This window comes from Balaenoptera borealis (genome assembly GCF_965194805.1).
Source record: "Balaenoptera borealis genome assembly, chromosome: 6".
Classification (NCBI taxonomy): Eukaryota; Metazoa; Chordata; class Mammalia; order Artiodactyla; family Balaenopteridae; genus Balaenoptera; species Balaenoptera borealis.
This window is the reverse complement of record NC_138863.1, coordinates 46,789,346-46,802,904: the sequence shown is the minus strand read 5'-3', so window position 1 is coordinate 46,802,904 and position 13,559 is coordinate 46,789,346. Positions and strand designations below refer to the sequence as shown.

The 13,559-nt window shown below is 33.6% G+C and overlaps 1 protein-coding gene across 3 annotated transcripts in view; it reads right to left on the bottom strand.

Annotated features, from left to right (window-relative positions):
- TFPI (tissue factor pathway inhibitor) overlaps nucleotides 1–13,559 on the bottom strand; it is a 103,701-nt gene that overhangs the window by 28,963 nt on the left and 61,179 nt on the right. For all 3 annotated transcript variants that reach the window (XM_082397611.1, XM_082397613.1, XM_082397612.1), the window contains exons 2-3: nucleotides 9,775–9,897; nucleotides 4,154–4,351 (exon numbers count right to left, since the gene is read on the bottom strand). In XM_082397611.1, the coding sequence (XP_082253737.1) occupies nucleotides 4,154–4,351; nucleotides 9,775–9,895 (319 nt within the window). In that variant the 5' untranslated portion in view covers nucleotides 9,896–9,897. The remainder of the gene's footprint in view (nucleotides 1–4,153; nucleotides 4,352–9,774; nucleotides 9,898–13,559) is intronic.

The window sequence follows — 13,559 nt, the reverse complement described above, 5'->3', positions numbered from 1 at the left end:
CAGACATTTTGAAAGCCATGTGTTTAGAAACCATTTTACAAACTATATTTTAATTTTTTCTACCTTATTAACTTTGTTACCATGTCTCTATTATTACATAGGTGAATACATCATGCAAGATTATACATATTTGGAAACAACTGATAAAACATCTTTACATGCAAAAGGACAGCTGAGCATACATGTCAAACTAAACACATCCTTAGTTCCTATTCTCTGAAATATCTGGCTTGACTTTATTCTCAGGTATGGTAATTTACAAGCCATAGTTCTCGAAGGTCTCCAAAATAAAACAAAATTTCAGCTCCCAAGGCTTAATATATAAGATATACATCATATTTCTCCTTTCACTTCTGTCAGTTTTTTCTTTGAAAATTTTCCAGTTCTGTAATTGAGGCATACACATAGACATTGAGGATTATTATGGCTTTTTGATTAATTGGCCCTCATTCCTATAATGTATCTTTCCTTTCTCCTGCCGATATTCCTTGTCCTATAGTCTACTTTTACTAATCATTCTTCTGATCTGTGCTTGCATGGTATATCTTTTTTCATCTTTTCACTTTTAACCTCTCTGTGTCTGTATTTTTAAAACGTCTTTCCTGCAGACAACATGTACTTAGTTCGTGATTTTTTTATATTGTCTACTATATACCTTTTAATTGGAGTGATTATACCATTAAAATTTAATGTAATTTTAATATGCATCTTTAATTCATGACAATTTGGCTTCAAGTAATTTATACCACTTTCATCTGTAGTATCAGAACCTTACAACAGTAATCTCATCTGTTCCCCCCTCCTTTCCTGTGTGCTTTACTTTTAAATCCTTTACTATTACAGTGCAAGTCTGCTAGCAATACATTTTCTCAGATATTGTTAATCTGAAAAAGTGTTTATCTCCATTATAAGGTAGTTTTAATAGATCTAGATTACTAATTGGCAATTTATTTTTTCCTTTAGCCCTTTAAAGAAGATGTTCCATTTTCTTCTCTTGTGAATTGTTTCTTTATGGGAACTTGGGGATTCTTTTGCTCTTCATTTCCTCATGTATCATTTTCCTCATTTTTTTCGATTTACTTTTTATCCACAATTTTCAGCAATTTGATTATTATATTCATTTGTGTGGACTTCTTTTTCTTTGTATTTATTCTTTTTTTTTTTTTTTGATTTTGTCAATGTTCTTGGTTCTACGAGTTACAGTTTTCATCAAATGTGGATAATTCTTTGCCATTTTTTTGTTCACATATCTTCTGCCCCAACCGCCAGGACTCCAGTTACACATTTTGATAGACTTCTTGATTTCCTGTCATGGGTTATTGGGCTATATTCTTTTTTGTTTGCTTGTTTAGCCTTTTTTTATCCTCACTGTCCTTCATCTTGAACAGTTACTATTGCTCTGTCTTTAAGTTTACTGACCTTTTCTTCTGTAATGTCTAATCTGCTTTAAGTACATCTGGAAAATTTCTTATTTTATATACTGAATTTTTCAGGTTTAGAAGTTCCATTTAGTTCTCTTTTATATATTCCATTTTCTCCTTATTATGTTCATGTTTTCTTTAAATCCTTTACCATATTTATAATAGCTATTTTAAAGTCCTTGTCTACTAATTTCATCACCTCTGTCATTTCTCTGTTTGAATTGAGCACTTTTTTCCTAATTATGGATCACAGTTTGCTGCTTCTTCCAACGTTTAGTATTCTGGGCAGGGGGGATTATAGATATTTTTGAATATTATGCTGTTGGCTGCTGGATTTTATTGTCTTCCGTTAAAGAATGTTTTACCATCTTCCATTAGAGAAGTGCCTTCTGGCAAGTAGTTAAGTTACTTGTGGATCATCTGGAACTTTTAAGGCTTGGTTTAAGCTTCACTATGGCAAGGTTAAAGTAGCTTTTACTCTAGGTCTAATTTAGTCCTAGTACTAAATTAAATGTTAAAATTTCTCCTAGTCATGTGGGAGCTCTGGGAATTGTTCCACTTACAAATCCCTGTAATTACTTTCTCAAACTCATGGGATTTCACCAAGTGCATGCAGTTTTATTATTCAGTGACAAACTCAAAGGGACCCTTATCCAGATTTTTTAGCTTTTTCTCTACATATGTCCATTCTCTCTCATGTATTGTCCCTCAAAACCCAGCCACCTCAGTCTACCAGTCTCCAATCTCCACATCCTCCACCATGGAGACCACCATGCTGCGCTGGTATCTCCCTCCTTTAACTGTGGTCTGAAGTGCCTTCATGCAGATTGCTGGGGAGACTGGAGGGTTCACCTCACGTGTTTCCCATCTCTCAGAGATCACAATCCTACACTGCCTTTTTGATCAATGTCTGTAAACAGCTGATTCATATATTTTGCCCAGTTTTCTAGTTATTTACATTAGGAGAGAAAGTTCAGCTCCAGTTACTGCATCATAGCTGAAGACGGAATTTTCTCCTTAGGTGATTTTTTAAAAGCTTAGTAATTCTTCTATGTCAGCTATATCCTTAACAGTAGCTTACTATATAAAACATTCAGATATTTAAACAGTAATATCAATGACTTTTGAAGAGATAATGAGGAGATGGGGGCAAAAGACATATAGTTATGGTAGGCAGGAATGATGTTTGAGAAAACATTATAGCAGGACATTCACTGAAGAACAAAATCATTATATTTGATTAATTTCTGAAGAAAAGGGTAACTTTTCACAATGGTTAAATAAAAGATTTGTAAATTATAAAAACTAAATAAATAGATATGTATTTCAGGAAAGAGGCCAGTTGATGAAACTAAGTAGGCTGCTACATGAAAAAGTGAGGATTACAAAGAATGAGGCAACCAGGCCTCTAGCCAAGGTGCTGAACCTGAGTGATACTCAATACAAAAGGATACTTGGCCCAGTATGGAATAGAGCAGGGTATAGAAATCTGTGATGAATGGAAAATGACCAGGTAATCACAAAAACCAAAGGTACTACAGAGAACCACTGAACTGCCTAATCTGTGTTAGTAACATTTCTAGCACATCTATGGAGAGGAAAGAGGGAAATAAGTGCTCTGAGATAAAGAAATTCATTCACATCAATTCTTTTCTGCCAGCTCTGGAGAAACAACAGTCACAGAGGAGAAAAGCTCTCTGTTTTTACCACACTGAGATTTTCCCATAGGCCAAGAGCATCATGATGCCAAGGTTGTTTTGTAAAAGCTGCTTAGGAAAGCATTATCAGAGTGAAAATGCAGACCTGCCTGCTTTGCAAAAAACAAGACACCAGTGTTAACTAAAGATACCATCGCTATGGCCCTACAGTTTAATTCAACTGTCTCTAAGAACATGCAGTGGAGAAATTTGGGACTAGATACTGCAGAAATAAAGACAACTCAGGATTTTCTATCTCTCAAGTAGCTCTCAATTCAGAAGAATAAAACTGAGATAAAAACATTCAAAATTTTGACCAGTAATTGTTTGGAATTTATCTCAGTCTAAAGAGAGAAAACCACATGAAACATTGTAATTTGTAGAATTTGCAAAAAAAAAAGTTGTTTTAACATGATTAAAAGAATAAAAGTGTTCCATAAAGTTTAATAGTAGAATGTGATGTGCTTTTAAACCTTATAACTTAGTAAAACTATGAAAAGTTGGGTTCAGTAAGGTCTTCATAGGTCATCAGGGATGATATTTTCTACATTATTCCAAGGCTCCAAAGAGAAGGATTTAACTTTCATATATATATTTCTATACTTTTCTAATTAGTAGCTGTTGAAAACCTCAAATTGGATTAATTCATTATCTTGACAGGGAAACAACTATGAGATCATTGTATTGGTAAAGGAAAGTCTAAGTCACTGTGAATAACAATTTATTTCCTGTGAACTCATAGCTACCCAAGGAGGCTGAATTACACTTAATTTGCTGCAGATATAAAACCTGTTGTGCAAACTTAAGGGTTTTCTTTCCTCTTTATTATGGATAAGAGTATAGGACAATAAGCTTAATGTATTTTATAATGACTGATACAAAAAAATGAAAAACAGTAGTTGAACATTAAAGCTAAAAAAAAAAATTCCTTGGAATGTTAAAATAGTTTTAACTTTTTTTCTAAAATTATCAAATCTATGATTAGATCTAATAACTCTAAAGGTTTCTGGGTGATAAGTGTCTCCAGAAACCTACCTCTTGTACATTTTTCTTTGCACTCTTCCAGACTTTCAAATCGATTCTGATTTCCTTCACATCCCCCATATATAAATTCTTCACATTGCTGAGTGTGAATATTGAAAAAAAATCTCTTTATCATTGCTTTGCATGGGCCATCATCTGCTTTCAATGCACAAAATGAATGTACAAGTTTCAATGGTGGCAACTCAGCATCTACAAGGTAAAAATAAAAGAATAACATTCCTTTTCATTTCATTTTTAATACATCTTAATTTTAAGGAGAAGTACAACAATAATAAAACAGGCTGACATAAGAAACTATGAAAAGTTATCAAAAAGTTAGATAAAATATATAAACTCACCAAATGAGACAGGTCTTACCAACTTTATTAAACTTTAATAGTTGATTATTAACCAAGTTTTAAGGAAAAATATCAAATATTTTTTTCTAGACTCTTGTTACATATGTTGCTTAAACTCGTACCAGTTGACCAATATGGAATTGAGTAGTAGTTATAAGGTAACTGATGTGTTGACATTACAAATAAGTAGAGATGTCTCCCTAATCCACAGCTGTGTCATTTTATACATATAAAACAACTCTTTAAAAGCAACAATATCAGGGCTGGTACATGACTCCAATCCTCATGAAAAAAAAGCAACAGAATATTTATATTCATACATGTATGTATATATCATACTACATTAAACCATTCCCTAGTTATGAAAATTTAGGTGTTAAATATTATAAATTACAAATAATTAATTTTCTTAAACTATACACACAAGTACTTCTTTTCTCTAGAAATTGATAATATATAATAACATTTTAGAGTATTGTATATATCTGTATATAAACAAAAACTGACATGAAAAAAATATATTTTCCCTTCATCACTGAAGTTACAACTGTCAATTTGAATTCAAAAATAAGCGAAAGCATTTTCTGAGTAGTACATTTATGCAAGATTGTGAATGCTATTTATATTCCTTTCTTTACTTAAAGATTGATAATTCTATACATGACATTCTAAGTTGTTAAAAAGTTGTGAGAAGTTAGAAAGCTTCAAGGACCCTAAGTGGTGCACCTGACTGAGAGATGGCCCACAATGTGTCACTGAATTAGCACTTTATGTTTTATCTGCTCTAGATACATTTTTGTAGGGCTGACAAAAATTTGACCTATCAGTTCTATAAATATCCTATCTTAGGAGCAGATCTTAGAATCTCAGAAGTCACATAAATAATTTTGAGAAATGAGCTGGAATAAAAACTCTGACATTTTCAAATCTTATGGCTATATACCATGATTTCAGAAATTCCTATAGCACTTCTCATACAATATGATGGTCTTGATTCCCAAGTTAATGTTACTTTAGAACTCTACAGACACCAAGTCATTGAAGCAGTGCTTCAGACAGGCACCTTTAATATAGACCACTTGTAGAACACAGACAGCTTTACCTGAGTTGCCAAATACTGTATACTTAGGGAAACTATGTCTTATAAATCAATAATTTATATCAGATTCTTTCTCATTGATTATTCCCACATTTTTGACTTTTCATATATTTGATATTCCTTACCATCATGCCAAATCTTTTATTTTACATTTTCTGTATTAAGGATATACCATCCTATTTTCAACCTGCTATTTAGTAATGGTGCCACCAGGTGGTGGCAGTGCACCACAAACAAAGGATATTACACCATAGTTGTAGCAGTTGTCCTGGTAGTAACAGCTAACGTTTACTGAGTACTGTGCTCCAGACATTTCGCAATTATATTATTTAACGATCACAACAACCTTCTGAATTAGGCATTATTATCTCCACTTTACAGATTATAAAGGAGCACTGCAAAAATCAATTGTTCAGTTCACATCATAAGTGATGGCTTCAGAATTGACCCTCAGATAGTTTTATACCAGATACTGCTCACCTTCTTAATAACTGAGTGATATTGTCACAGATCTGTGTGACTGAGATTCCTTAATTGGCATTTAAGTCAAGCACATAGATTTAATTTTACAATTTCCACTCAATAAATTTTTCTAAACTTCACTTTATAAAAATTACAAATGGTTTCAGTGATGAAAGCAGGTAATGATTTTATAGCAATTTCCTAAAGAAAACACTAAGAATTAACTTTGAGTAATGTATTTTACTAATTATTATCTAGTTACTCATTTTTACCATTCATATTTTATTGTATTTCTTACATGAATCCTATATTAGAATATTCTTTTGTGCAGTGAGCTTGCAACCTCGCACTTGAGCAAGCTCAAGTTTTGGGGGAGTGATCAGGTGGCCCCTTTGGACACACAGCCATGCCATGCCACTTAAAAGGGATGAAAGTTTGTCTTGTTTTCATTTTTTAATTTAGATAAACCTTTTCAAAAGTTAACAATCGTGTGTTGGTCATGTGTGTCAGGCACTGTGCTGTCATGGCAGATATGATAGTAAATTAGGTGGCAGTAACCACCCCCCCGCTTCATGGAGCATGCTGACACTAAAGACAGTTATATAAATATTCAAGAAGTTCAGGATGCTGTGTAAGTGTATAATAAGATACTTAAGCTTTTCTGAGTGGATCAGGGGTCACTTTCCTGAGACCTGAAGAAAGCGTTGACTGTGACAAGGATCTACCTAAGGCCATAAAACTGGAAAAAACATACAAGACAATGTAACAGGACGTTAATCTGATGTAGTGAGATAAACAGAATTATGGTTTATATGTAATTATTTTCATAATTAATTTCTTATATTGGGTTGGCCAAAAAGTTCGGGGTTTTCCATCACATCTTACGGAACTTTCTGGCCAGCCCAATATTTTATGTCTCACAGTCTGAGAATTAAAATCTCAGTCTTCCCTCCCCCTGTCCTGGGATGTTGAATGGAAGGCTTATGATAATATTTGGGGATGTGTCATATCCTTGACTATTAGAATCCTCATTCTCCTGGAATTTGTTTGGGAACCTAGAGCTTTAAGGTTAACCTACTATCTAGGAGTCTACATGCTACTTGACTCTCTAACTAAAATACTTGATTTCTCTGGAAAGGAAGAGCACAGACATGTACTCTGCCTCCTCTGTGCTAGGAAATATGCCAGATGCTTTTATGCAGTTTATATAACAACCATTTAAATGTAGTTATTTAGATCACTTACTGATAGATTAGGATACTGGGAGTCAGAGAGTTTACATAAACTCATCTAATTTTGCAAAGCTGCTATGTGGCAAACTACACATGCATACTCAGGTCTGTCTGATTCTAAATGTTATGAAACATACTTGCCTTTCTCTGAATGCTCCCTGCTAATCTCGTCTCTCCCAGTCTAAAGGAATTTAAAAAAAAAAAAAAAAAAACCTTATCACCACTATTTTTTAATCATTTTTATCTTATCAAAAAGTTTCTCTATTTCATCCTCCCTGCTGGTTGAACTAATTTTAAAAAGTCTACTATTGACTTGTGAGGGAAGCCATAAAATCTTGTAATGTTTTTCAATAAAATGCTAGTACAGTATTTCAATGAAATGGCATACATCTATAAAATGATGGCATAACCTTGGCATATTGTGATAGATGGTATCTCCAAAATTGAATCGATACAGACACAGGATCATGCTATCACAAGATTAATTAAAAACAAAACAAAAGAAAACCAAAACTGCATAAGACTGTGCAGCCAGTCAGCTAAGTGGTCTTCAAATCTAGCTTTAAGATCAAAATTTTTCCTTATCCAGGTGGGTTTGGTCTGGATTTACCCAGAGATTTTAAACTTGGGTTTAATTATTGATGGGTTAATTCTGGTTTCTTGGCTGACTGTGGCAGCAGCAACAACTTCAGGAACATCCTGGTTAACTGGCATGCATTTTCTCAGCCTAATTGAGGGAGCTTGGATGAGGTGAATATTAGGAACACTTGGACTCTTTCTCCTCCCACTTTCTAAGATGGGATTGCCTGCTTTGCCCTGTTGGGACTTACTGTAACCTCTGCATTCCTTCTCTACCCAACCTCCAGAATATTAGAACTTTAGCCATCCCTTTTGAAAAATGAGTGGAATGAAGAATTAGAGTCCATCTCACAGTGCCCACATTCTTACTCTCATAAGGCACATAATGGTTTTTACTTTATCAAATAATGTTCCATCTTTAGGAAATTTTCCCAATAATATATATGTATTTTTCGGTGGCATATAATAATAAGCCTTTATTTTTCATTCATGGGTAGGATGTGAATGGCCCTTCTGATCCCAGCTGGGTTTGCTTCTTATCGACCGGTCAGCTGGGGGCTGATGTAGGCTGGGCCTGCCTGGGCAGATGGACTTCAAGCTGTGGGTCCAGTGGGTCTAGACCTTCAGATCTGCTCCCAGTGTCGCATTTTTGGGTGCAGGCTGAAGTGATGTAGCATGTACCATTTGGCCACTTCCCTGTGCCAAGCTGTCAGAGAGCCAAGTTTAGATGAGTCCCCCTTTTCTTTGTGTCAACAGCAGCACCCTTATGCATGCCTCTTATCATTTCACTTACTACATTACACTGAAATAATCTGTCTACATTAAAGTCTCCCTTGTGAAACCATGAAATTTTGGAGAAACTGGTCTCAGTCATCACTTCTTCCCTAGCACCTACCGGAGTTTCAGGCACATAAGATATATTTATTCAATCTTTATCAAAGGTTAGTACAAGGAACAAAGTCACATTAAAGAGCTGTTGGAGATACGAAATCAAAATGTATTTATGGAAATCTTTTGTACATCATAAACATATATACAAATGAATAGAAGCTATCACTTTGTTCAGTCTCTCATTATTAACAATGACGAGATTTTTATCACTAATTTACTAATTTGCCACAAAATATTACTTTTAAGAAAGAAATAAATCTATAATAACGATCACTACACAGTCTCCTCCTTGTTCTATTGTTTTATTGTTAAAACAGTTGATGCTTGAACAACACGGGTTTGAGATGCATGGGTTCACTTATACAAAATTTTTTTTCAGTAATAAATACTATAGTACTACGTGATCTGTGGTTGGCTGAATCTGCATGCAGAACGCAGGACTTAGAGGAATCATGGATACGGAGGGCTGACTATAAGTTATATGTGGATTTTTGCCTTCACTGATGGTTCGTGCCCCGACCCCTGCATTGCTCAAGGGTCAACTGTATTTTATTTTTAGACACAGAACTTTATGGGATTAGAACTATCTTCTATTACTCAGATCTTCTGGTGTCCTGCTTGACTAGATTCTTACTTTGGACTCATCTGAGAAGTTTTTTATTTGAGGAATAAACGCAAGGAGAGAATGACTGAAACCTCAGATGTTTGTACTTTCCTTTTCCTTCTCATACTTTTCCCAGACAAAGGGTGACATCAAGGTTCATAGAGAGTTGTATCTATATCATTTTGCTCCTTGCAATTTTTCAGAGGTACTTCAGTATTTAATATATAGTCTGAGAAAAAAGAGATCTTCCTTGCTAAAGTGACTTTTTTTTTGGACTAAGATTTTGGAAAAATGTCACTTCAATAAAAACTGATTTTTCTACAAGATGGAGAAAAATGTATTAAATTTTTGGATTAAAATTGAGAGCTTTGACTAGCTTAAAAAGATGAATGCTTCTAACATTTTACCTGTAATGTTTGTATGTTCTTCATCTTCCTCAGGAACAGCATTAAGAGGGGCAGAGGCACAACTAAGAAGCAGACATACAGAAACACAAAAAATCTGTTCTTTCTTCATTGCATCAATCATCTCTGAAATACAGAACACAGATATATCTAATAAATAAAATGTTAATGTGGATTTATATATAGACTAGTAGGAACCTTATGCATACCTCCACATGTAAATTTCTACGACATTTAATTTGTATTCTCATACATTTCTGTCCACAAATTCCATGAGTCATATTTAAAACATGTGTATTAGCATTCAATATTGTAGACACACATACTTTCAGTGCATATAGCTAATAATATTCAAGTGCAGAGGTCATATTTCAATCTTGAAAATACACATTAAAATGACAATAACTCAGAGACATGGGTAATCCTGATCAACATGACTAAGTATGTATTAAGATCCATTTTCATTTGCAATTCTATTTGCCACATCTTTCTCATAACTATTTTTTTTGAGTCAGAACTAATTTTACTTTAATTTTTCTTGCATTTTTCTATTATTTCTTTAACGCAACTTTCAATTTCTGATTTCTCTTTCCCTTTACTCCCATGTTCAAAAAAGAAACACATTTCCAAATTTTCATCTTTGTTTCCTTTAAAGTATGTTTCTGTTTTTATAACCAATTTCCTAACCAGGTTTTCTATGAGATTGCAAACAGAACTGTTGAAAAAAGAAATGTCTAACATTCTAGCCAGTCCTTTGTCCCAGTTCTTCTCCCTCAACTTAGGGAGTTATCTGATTCAAAAGAGTTTCATAGAAAAGTGACTTTAAGTGATAAATCAACACATTTACTCTCTATAGGAAACAGATTTCAGCAGGAGAGTTAGACTTCCTGTTTCAAAATTATTTAAAGATCAATAGCAAAAAATACTGGAAAAGCACATATAAATTTTTTTCTTTAAGGCTATTTTTCCTTTGGATTCAAAAGTGGAAGGAAATGTGTAATGTTCACACAGCATGGGAAGAGAAAAAGAAGAGAATGCATGCACGTGCTCAGCTGCTGATGCAATCGGAATCAGGAAGGAAAGAGCAATGTTATCAGTAAATGTTATTCAGAAATGCAGGAACAGATATTCCATCAAAAACAATTTAAAGAATATTCTGTTTATGTCTATAGTGGATCACAGCTGTAATACACATCATTAAAATGTAGTCATAATAAATAATAAAGTAATAAATGGCATTTGCTTTAAACTTCATTAAAATCACTAGTGAAATGTATAACCTATTTTCTCACAACACTTTGGAAATGTTAACACATTTTTGAATTTTAGTTGGTAGCAGTGTTACATAACTTCTAAATCATATCATAAAGTATTTGAATTCACAAATATATATGTATTTAAATGTATGCACAAATATACATATACACTGCTGACCTTTGACCAACATGGATTTGAACTGCATGGGTTCACTTATGCATGGATTTTTTTCAATAGTAAATGCTATAGTACTACACGATCCACGGTTGCTTGAATCCTTGGATGTGGAACCGCTGATATAGAGGAACTGTGGATATGAAGGAATTGTGCATATGGAAGGCCTAATCAGAATAGTGTGACTACTTTTCTTCATGGACTAGATTCACATAGCTTCAGCATAGCACTGATAGTTTCAGTTTGGAAGTGTCCCACCACTGGACCAATATGTTTGAGGTGGAGAGCTACAGGAGACTAGCACAGAATTGGTGGACCCTAAAAAAGTCAGGGGTCAGGGAATAGGAAAATGTCAAAACACTGCAAATCTTAATGTAAGTATATGAGTTTAAGGGTGGAGTGGACAGGTGTAGCTTCCAGGAGAAAGCAAGGGTGTTGGACATAAAAAACTATGAGTATGCTCTATAGCAAGCCATAGCTAATTAATGACTGATACTGAACTTGAATTCAAGTGAGCAGATTGCTAGTTCAGTACTTTTTCTTCTCCACAATGTTGCCTCTGAAAAGTGACCAAAACCACTAAATATTTCAATTTCTAAGAGCAGTGTAGAAGACTGATTTGGGTGCGCCACTGAAAAAATAGTACAACTTGTTATAACATTCATAAAACTGTAATTTGTGGAGATCAACTAGAGTGAACTGATGTAATTATATATTATTGTAATGAACTTATTTTTAAATTTCAAAATGCATTATTACATTGTAAAATGACAAACAAGATAGCAAACCCGACCTGAAGCTATGCATTGATTAACACACTTCTTACACATCCTTGTACCTTTCTGTACTCTATTGTCTTAAATAGCTGGCCCCATTAAAAATATGTATTACCCAACCTGGTATCATACACAAAAATTGATTCAAGAGAATTCAACCATCTAAATGTGAAAGATAAAACATTAAATTTTAGGAGAAAAAAACATATGAGAATATATTCATGATGAGGCTGGCAAGCATTTTTGAATCAAGATATAGACAGCACCAATTAAAAATAAAATACTGATAATTGGATTTCATTAAAATCAAGAACTTCTGTTCAACAAAGGAAGCACCATTAAGATACTGAAAAGGCAAGTTGTGAGGAAGTATTTGAAATTCATACATCTTAAGATTATATATTGAAAATGTATAAAGAACTACAAATAAATATGCAATTAAAAATGGATTAAAGATTGTACAGGCACTTTTCAATAGATTATATATATACAGTCAATAAGCATATTAAAAGATGCTCAACATCATCACTCATCAAAAAATACAAATCAGCACTATTATGAGATACCACAACTAAAATTAATAAAAACTGACAATACAAAATGTTGGTGAGGATGTGGACCTTTAACATTGGTGGGATTATGCTATGGTCTGAATGTTTGTGTTCCCCCAAGTCCTTATGTAGAATTCTAACTCCCAAAGGTGATGGTATTAGGAAGCAGGACATTTCAGAAGGGATTAGATCATGAAGGATGGGATGTGTTCTTATAAAAGAGATCCCACAGAGGTCCCTTGTACCTTCCGTCATGTAAGGACACAGCGAGAAGGCACCAGCTATGAACCAGGAAGAGGGTCTTCACTCTTGCTAAATCCTCTTTAATTTGTGATCTGTCATCAGAAGTTATTTAAGCAAGAATATATTACATGAATGTGTTGAGTCAGTGACTAGTTGTGCATAATAATATGTTAGTCACAAAGGGAGATTTAAAAATCTAGAGAAAGCCTTGACCCTTAAGGAATTTATGCTCAACCAATTGAATTAAATACAAATGCAATGTTAAGTGCCAAGATGAATTGTGAGAATATCTTTGCATATACCAGGCACATAGTAGTGGGCAATAAATATATGTTAAATTATTTACCTTGAATAAAAATAGTATTTATACATTAGGGCAATAAACTAGAAATTCTAAGCTCAGCTCTGCCAGCAACCTAAGTAACCTTTGGAAATTTACGTTTCTGAATCTGATTCAAAAAATGCTTGACTTGGGCTAGATTGTCCTTAAATTACATTTCAGTTCTAAAAATTTATGCATTTGAACTAACACATTTTACTCACTTTGCGGAATAACGTAGTTATGTCATATAACTTACATTTTATAGTCACTTTAATGATAATTTGCAGCATCAATTTTAACCTTTTTAGTCAAGGTATGTTCCTAGAATACCAGTTCAGCAAGATGTTATTAGTTATTATATTTAAAAAGTGTTCATAGATTAATATATATTTATATCTAAGTTTAAAAATTTATATAGGTTTCTTAACTCTAGGACTTTTAAAGAATCCTTAATGTGGTAATGTG